At 43.2% G+C, this 8,595-nt stretch overlaps 1 protein-coding gene across 1 annotated transcript; it reads left to right on the top strand.

Annotated features, from left to right (window-relative positions):
• The first annotated feature begins 3,649 nt into the window (after positions 1 to 3,649).
• On the top strand, positions 3,650 to 5,903 carry LOC146643429 (E3 SUMO-protein ligase ZBED1-like). Its single transcript, XM_085396916.1, has 3 exons — positions 3,650 to 4,898; positions 5,075 to 5,327; positions 5,487 to 5,903. The coding sequence occupies exons 1-3, from the start codon at positions 3,781 to 3,783 to the stop codon at positions 5,901 to 5,903; spliced, it is 1,788 nt and encodes a 595-aa protein (XP_085253042.1). The 5' UTR covers positions 3,650 to 3,780.
• The last annotated feature ends 2,692 nt before the right edge of the window (positions 5,904 to 8,595 follow it).

Genomic DNA, 8,595 nt, shown 5'->3' on the forward strand with positions numbered 1-8,595 from the left:
TCTCTGTACTGTCTATTATCTTTGTAATTGATGCTTTTTGGCCCCACTGCTTCTGAAAAATTAAAAATAAAGAAACATCTTCTTAATTTACTGTAACTAGAAGGCTAACTAGCTATCAAATCAAATCAGTTTTATTTATATAGCCCTTTTAAAAACAACAAGAACTGTACAATAGAATAAAATTCTATAAAATTTTAAAAAGACAGTAAAAGTAAGAGAAAAATAAGAATAAAAGGATGACAGACTCATACAGAATTAAAAGCCAAGGAGTAAAAATGGGTCTTTAGACGAGTTTTAAAAGTATCCGGTGTTGAAGAGGTCCTGATATGTAAAGGCAGTTTATTCCAAAGTTTCGGAGCAGTCTCAGCAAAAGCCCAATCTCCTCTGTGTTTTAATCTAGACCTAGGGACAAGCAGCATTTGGTCCACAGACCTCAGATCTCCCCGGATTATACCAATTTAAAAGATCAGAAAGATTAATAGGAGCTAGTCCATGCAATGATTTAAAAACAAGTGTCAAAATCTTAAAATCCATTCGAAAACTAACTGGCAACCAGTGTAGCGAGGCAAGTATAGTATAGTCGGCCAATAGATCACAAGGTAACACCAGAGTAGAGGCTGTTGCAAAGCTAATAGTAGCATCTCAAAACACCCAAAATCTGAAGAAGTAGGATGCTCAAGCTACTTCTAAGGTTCATGTACCTCGATCTCACCCTTTACCTAGCATCCTCTTGTGACACAACAACCCTTTGCACATCCTCCTTCACTATATTCATCTCTTTTTATTGCACATGTTCAAACCACCATAAGCTTGCTTACTTTGTATCCAAACCATTCATCCAAACCTCAGCTGTTGCTCTGATACACTCACATCAAATCTAATCTATCCTGGTCACTCTCAGTAAAAATCTTAGCATCTTCAGATCTGCTTCCTCCAGCTCTGCCTTATGTCTTTTTCATAGTGCCATCATCTCCAAACCATACATCATAAAAGGGGCTCACTGAGATCTTGTAAACATTTCTTTTCACCCTTGCTGCTTTCCTTTTGTTGCAAATCACCAAATCAGGCACTCTGCCTGTATGATCTTCTCTTCTACTGTGCACTCTGCTGCTTTGGATTTTCCACCTCCAAACACAACAGTATAGAAATCGTCAAACTACCAAAGTGAAAAAGGCTTTTCTGAAGAATCTACTCCATTTCCCAGCGATTCCTGACACTGGTGGTTTGTGGAATAAACAAAATGGGCAGTGTATCAGGAAGTGGAGGGCTAGACTAAACAGTGGTAGGTTAAACAAATCCCTAGCTGGGCAGCTTTCCAGTCCTTCTTTATTGACACTCATGTGGTCATCAATTGCAATTTTTCCTAATAACATTCAGCATTTCACCTTTTTAAAATATTATATAATCGGTCCCATGATGCTTCACAGATGTTCACATGATGTGCCATGGCTGGGCAGCTTTCCAGTCCTTTATTGAGACTCATGTGGTGATCAATTACGATGCCTTCCTAATTACATTTAGCATTTCTCCTCTTTAAATTGTTATGTAATTGGTCACATGATCTTCCACGGGCGCAGCAAGGTTCATAACTTTGCAACAAAAACCTGCTTTCTCTATTTTGATATCAGGTATCATATAAAAGTCTGCTTTTATATGATATCATTGTTAAGTGATGTGCCTGACCAAGAAACACTCAGATCACACTGACTCATTTAAGACTTGTTTATAACCTAGAGTAGTTGCAGATTTCAGCTGTAAGAGAAAGAGCAGTGGCACTCTGTCCCATCTTGTGTGTGTGTGTGTGTGTGTGCATGTGACTGTTACAGGCCATACTATTTCTTGCTTTCTGAGAGCTTTATTCTCTTGCTGCTCCAGACATCACAGGCCTCTGACACCCACGGCTGAGGTTGTGTTTTGTCAGATGCTCCCACCAAGTAGCGCCAGAGTGGCAGTCTCCACACCAACACACGAAAATCACAAACCTCTACTGAGATGAAGCAGCCGCGGAGGTTACGAGAGAAGCAGCACAGAAAAATGGAAGGCAAAGCAACAGAGACAAGGGCAAGGCTTTTTAATTAGCATGAGCTGGAAAAAATAACACAAGAGCTATTGAGACAGATGCTCACAAGAAGGATAAAAATGTATAAAATAATTTCCTCTCTTCCAGCAATTCACAAGGCTTCCAGACCAAAACTGCCTTTGCTGTTTTTTCCATTTCTTTGTGGCAGCATTGGTTTATGCTGTGGTTCAGAGACCTTTTCAGTGAGCTGTACGTTTTATTTAAAGACCTGTGAGTGTTTCTGTTCCACATATAAATGCGCGCGCACACACACACACACACACACACACACACACACACACACACACACACACACACACACACACACACACACACACTGCAGCAAATGCACTCATATGGAGTCTGTCCAAAGCAAAACAAAAGAAACTTACTTGCGTATGTTCAACTTATAAAAACCAAGCCATGTGTTCGGTGGAGGGGCAATCAGTGGATGTTTATGGGATCAATCAGAATGGCAACTACAGCCAATAAGCCAAACACACTCTCTACACACTTGGAGTCAAACAAACATGTTCACATGTACACGCATTCATAGAAAAGTGAAATTTAAGCCAGCTCTCACCACCACACCCTGAGAATGTGCAGCACTACACTCCCTGCCAGAGACCGCATTTAATGAGACTGCAAGGGACCACTAGCTGAAAAGAGTCTACCTTGAGACAACGCATGCACACACATGCGAAAACAAACATTAATTAAGGGCGTACATAATTCCTCCAATGGAAAACTATTCCAGACGGGATGCATATCACTACAGAAACGCTTGCCCACAGAGATGCCGCAAAGTATTCCACTATAGAATCCATTCAGCAGGTGGGTACACATCCTACCAACTAAACTATATAAATAAGAAGCTGCACTCACACATGTGCCTTTAGTTCTTTTTAATGCAATTTCTTTTCCTGCATAAATATATATCTATTTAAACAACAGGCTTCGGTTCCACTTGCACGTCTGTTTATATCTTTGTACTGCAATGCATGCACTTGGTGCATCCCAAAAGGTTGATTCAGCGGGAGAAACGTTTCATCACTCATCCAGGTGACTTCTTCAGTCTCAGCTGACTGCAGGTTTTCCCCAATCTTATAAACAGTACATTTGCACAATGACTGAAACTAGCACCACTGAAGGAACAGCTCCTTGATCATTAAGATGCAAATTCTCATGATCATTAATCAACACCCACTGATCAATGGCCATGAGCACCATTGGCAGAGAGTTGGGAAATGGCTGCAATCACAGCATTTTAAGATGCTGTGAAGATGCTGAAAGATGTACCCTTGGGCTCCCTCCTCGATTCAGAGATGGTTTTTCCCTTTTCACATAAATGGCCTCCTTGACTCCCTGCTCGAACCAGCGTTCCTCCCTGCCCTGGATGTCACTGCCTGTAGGTGCAAATAGTCACTTAGATAGTGACGAAATGTTTCTCCCACTGAAAACGCTACATCCAGATGAATAGAACTAGGGGTGTCAAATTATCGCGTTAATTGCGATTAATTAATTACAATGCTATTTAGCGCGTTATGTTTTTTAATCTCGTTAATCTAATTTTTAATCTCTTGATGTCATTGATTTTGTATGAGAGTTGCTATGTTATAAAATCCGTTTTTATGTGCTGGGCTCCTTGTGCTTGACTTGTTGGGGGTGGAGTCACGTCGTGAGGTCAAGGTGAGAAGTGGTGATTAGCTTACAGTGTGGATATGGAGGCGCATCTGAGAGTTGTTGGCCCAATGAACGGGAAATTTGTATTTCATAAACGCCCCGACGGCACCATTGACAAAGGTAAAGTGGTCTGCCTAGAGTGTAAGAAGGAGTTTGCTTACCACCGAAGCAGCTCAAGTTTGGCCTATCACCTCAACGCAAAGCACCCAGCCGCGAGTGCAGCAACAGCTAGCAGTGAAGACGTTAGCAATATAGCAAGCCAGAGCAAAGCTTTTCGCCAAACAAAACTAGAGAATACCCCTCGTATGAGCAAGTCTGCGACCGACAGGCTGACTAATGTTATTGCCAAGTGGATAGCGATGAACTGTAGGCCGATAAATATAGTAGAGGACGAAGGATTGACAGAGGTGTTGCAAATTGCGTCCAATGACCCGTCATACAAGCCGCCGTGCAGGACTACAGTAACGACCAAAATCAGCAAAATGTACGACGGCGAAAAGAAAAACAAACTTGAGATTTTGGCGGAGGATTCTCCCAACTGTGTTGCTATAACCGGAGATCACTGGACCTCAGCTGGCAACCACAGCTATTTTGGGGTGACTGGACACTTTATTGATAGTGAGTGGAACCTCAACTCATTTGCACTGACCGTCATGAGAACAGAAACCAGGCACTTTGCTGATAAATGCGCCGAACAGTTCCTCAAGGTAGCAAATGACTGGGGTATTGAAAACAAGATATCCACCATTGGCACAGACAGCGCAGCAAACATGCTGGCTGCTATGAGAGCACTTCCATATGAGCACATCGCCTGCAATGCTCACATTCTCCAGAGGACCATCACGGTATGTCTCGATAGCAGTGGTTTTGTCGGTGTACTGGCAAAGTGCCGCAAGATTGTTGGTCATTTTAAACAAAGCCCTGCGAGTACCACAGAACTTAACCAACAACAAGTAGCACTCGGAAAGAAGAGCGATCAACTTATACAGGATGTACCCACCAGGTGGAACTCGACTCTCGCAATGGTCTCACGCCTCCTATGTAACCGAGAGGCTGTCCAGGCTACGTTGGACCAACAGAACCACAGGTTGGTCTTGCCAACCGAAGCTGAGTGGGCGAAACTGCAGAGGCTGGAGCTCCTGCTTGAACCATGCAAGTAAGTTCAAATAAACACCTTCCCATTTTAATTATATAAACTACTGTTACATGTGTAAAATCAAAATTAATGAACATAACAAGGAACTTTTAAGGACAATTAAATTGGAAATCAGTTACACTTTGATTTAAATGAATCCAGCTAGGTTTATTTAGCAAACCTCTCCACCTCTGCAGGTATGTGACAGAGCTGCTGGGTGGTGAGGCCTACGTCTCTTGCTCTGTAGTGCTGCCTGCTTTTCGCCATCTGTACCGTGTCATGGACATTACTGATGATGATCCTGCCTACGTGGTGAAGTTCAAGAATGCCTTCCAGAAGGATCTGGCAGCACGACGAGCTAATGGCAACGAGATATGGTTCGAGGTGGCCACAGCATTGGATCCACGGTTTAAGGATTTGAAATGTCTTCCAAGAGAAAAGAGGGAACAGGTAGGACAATAAGGTTAAGCTGGACTAATGAGTCCAATTCATTATCAAATCAAACTTTTATTTATTATATGGAACACAAAGTTCTTTACAAGATTAAATAAAATAAAATAAAAAAGCACTTAGTTTTAATCACAATCATTCATTCATTCATTCATTCAGGTGTGGACCATTCTGGAGAATATGCTCCAGGCAGCAGAGCCCAGAAGAGCAGATAGTCTCCAGCCCTCCACAGAGGATGATGGACCAGCTCAGAAGAAGAGGAGGAGCGAACTCCTTCTGGGGTCTGACTCTGACTCAGAAGATGGAATTGAGTCTGGAGAGCTGCAGCGCTACAGAGCAGAACCCAGCATCAGTATTGATGACTGTCCCCTGCAGTGGTGGTATGCTCACTCAGGAGTCTATGAAAAGCTGTCAGTCCTAGCACAAAAGTACCTGGCCTCCCCAGCTACCTCTGTACCCTGTGAGAGACTCTTTAGCCTTGCAGGCCACATAGTGCAAAAGAAAAGGGCAGCCTTGCTTCCAGAAAATGTTACCAGGCTGGTGTGTCTTAGCGACTGGCTGAGGAAGAATAAATGAGACACATGTGGTCAGCATAGCTGCTGTGTCATTTGTAGCCTACTAGAATAGATTGCTTGATGTTCAGCACTTTTTTTTGTGATGGAAGAATACTTTGATGTGCTAACTTGCAGCACTGCAATGTCAGTTTTATTTTTCATTATCTGAAGCAGAGGAATTTCAGTGCTGTATTGCTCAGAAAAGAGCAACTCTGATGTGCTAACTTGCAGCACTTAATTTATTTGATTTTATTTGTATTTATTTTTCCACTTATTTTACAAAAGAATACAACAGTATGTAAATGGTTGCATCTGTTTAACGTTTGTTAAACAATAAATGACTTTATAAAGTCACTTTCTTTGTTATATCAGTCTTTTGGTCTGCCACAATAAGTTGAGGGCTTTCCTCAGCTATTTTTAGGTGAGATTAAAAAAGAGATTAATTAGATCAATTAATTAAAAATCATAATTAATTAATCTCTATTTTTTTTTAATCTCTTGACAGCACTAAATAGAACCAACCCTTTGGGATTTAATTACCTGGATGATTGAGCTTGCATCAAGACATACTTGGCATTTGGCGGTAGCTACAGTATGCGAAAGTGGAGAAGTCTATGCGACAGCAAAAAGGTCGGTTAGTTTGCCCAAACTACCTGCAGTTACTTTCTACAAAAGACAACTTTCCTTTGAAAACAGATCAGAGACGTGAGTTTTGTGGCTCATCCAGAATGTGACAGTATATCCCTGCCACCAGTGTCACACTCTGAATGAGCCGCATACAGTTCTTTGCAGTTTTTAAGTCTTTAGTGTTGCCTCCTAACTTGACATCAATTCCCCCTCCTCTGCTCTCTTTTTCTTCGTCTTTATCCTGTTTTAAATTCCTGTCCCTGAAGTCATCAGAGGTTTGGGCAGACAGCCAGGACAACGAGCAGTGTTTAAATCTGTCTAGTCTCTTCCTGAAGAAGAGATCTGGATCTGCCCTAAAGTCAGACAGACACCAATAAAAATGAAAAAAAAAAAAAAAAAAAAAAAAGAGTCGAGAAGTTTCCGGAGTTGTCATGGTCTGGTTGGGCACCTGCAGGTCTCAGACAGCGGCTCCTCCTCCTTTAGGCGGAGTCCGGTTGCCCCTCCCTGGCTGACCACCTGTGAGCAATCGTGCCAGCGGTATATCAGACCTGCGCTCTCAACCACTCATCGCCTGAGTATCTGCTATTCCCATGTTAGTTCAGTGGAGCATCCTAAACCTTGTCTTAACGCCGTGTGATGACTGACCTGTCTTTTCTTGTCCTCAGCGATAGCACCCGGAGTGGAGATCTTGTTCCCCTCGCTCCCGTCCTCCTGGACCTGGCCCGCCAGCTGCTTACACAACGTGGCCTGCCGGCCCACCGCTCACCTGCCTGCCTCCCCACGCCTCGACCGCTTCCGGGTTTTCCGCTCCACCTGTCCCCTCCATCTGAAACCAAGTAAGGCAATTCAATTCAACTGCGGAGGATTATTGGTTGTCTGCTGGATCCCTCTGATCGTGATCTCCTCTTGTTCCAGTGCCCCCGGCCCCTACCTAGTCCTGTTTCTACCTCCCCGCTGTCCCCGCTGTTCAGCCGTCTCCTAGAGGTGTCTAGGTCGCCCTCATTATCACCGACGAATCCTACGCGCCACTAGTGTGGTGGCGTCGCTTTGTGTTTCACCTTTGTTTACCTGTGGGCGGAAATAAATCATTTGTTTTCTGTCACCTCGCTTCCGGGTTGGTTTCTGCGCCTGTGTCCATCCCTGTTCCCTCGTGCCGTTGAGCTGTGACAGGAGTTGACAAATGACGACAACTCAAGAAATGACTCTGAATACAACCAGTATTATTTATGAAGTACATAGAGTTTTTGGATCATTAATATTCATATACCTGCAACTATAGAGCCTCTGATTGTAAAGGAGAGGAAGCATTAAAGATGCCCAAGAATACGCAAAGCAGTACTGCAAAACTACTGTGATGTGTATGCATTTTAATGAGATCATTATGGATCCACTGACACTTGTTAAAAGGTGCATTTTGGCGCATTCTCACTTAACAAACACTCCGGCTGTGAGTGAATGCTTAAAAAAGGGAGTGTTACTACACTTCCGGCAGAAAAAGACGGGTTACTATGTTTCCAGTCACAGCTTCTCCTTTCCCAAAAGACTTGACAATACAGTGAAAGGTTCCAGGCAGACAAAGAAAACTTAAACTGAGCTGTAAATTAGCTTGCAGGACTTATGGTCAGCTTAGCCACGGGGACTGATTTGTGCCAATAAGTCGAAGGCCCGACAGGCTCTCTGCGGGATACTCGTGTCATTTTCTTACCGCACTGCTCTCTCATTTCCTTCTACTTTTATCATATTTTTTTCCTCCCCGTGTGTTTTAATACTGTGGCTTTTGGATCTTCACTCTTATTGCGGTTTATATTTGGCTCCCGCTGATATTTATCATGCCCCAAACACCATCTCTCTCGCTCTCTCTCCTCATTTCCTTGATGAATTGGCAGTCCACTGTAACCTGATCCCTGCCTCCTCCCTGCATACCTGAATAATAACATGAAATGTAGACAGGTCAGTGGGGCTGTGACCTGCTGTGTTCCCTGGGGCGCGACCTCTGTATGACTTCAAGTTATGATCTAAACATAACTCGTGGTGGCACCTTGGAATAAAAGGAGGTCACTGGATTTGCCAGAACACATTGTCAGAAA

Source organism: Rhamphochromis longiceps, linkage group LG22 (genome assembly GCF_057381845.1).
Source record: "Rhamphochromis longiceps isolate RC_006_pf linkage group LG22, R_longiceps_female_GT1.1, whole genome shotgun sequence".
Taxonomy (NCBI): domain Eukaryota; kingdom Metazoa; phylum Chordata; class Actinopteri; order Cichliformes; family Cichlidae; genus Rhamphochromis; species Rhamphochromis longiceps.

Excerpts from the sequence above, each read along its gene's own strand:
- LOC146643429 (XM_085396916.1), top strand. The coding sequence starts at position 3,781 with ATGGAGGCGCATCTGAGAGTTGTTGGCCCAATGAACGGGAAATTTGTA. Across the intron at positions 4,899-5,074 it reads CTCCTGCTTGAACCATGCAA|GTATGTGACAGAGCTGCTGG; the intron begins GTAAGTTCAAAT and ends CCACCTCTGCAG. Across the intron at positions 5,328-5,486 it reads CAAGAGAAAAGAGGGAACAG|GTGTGGACCATTCTGGAGAA; the intron begins GTAGGACAATAA and ends TCATTCATTCAG.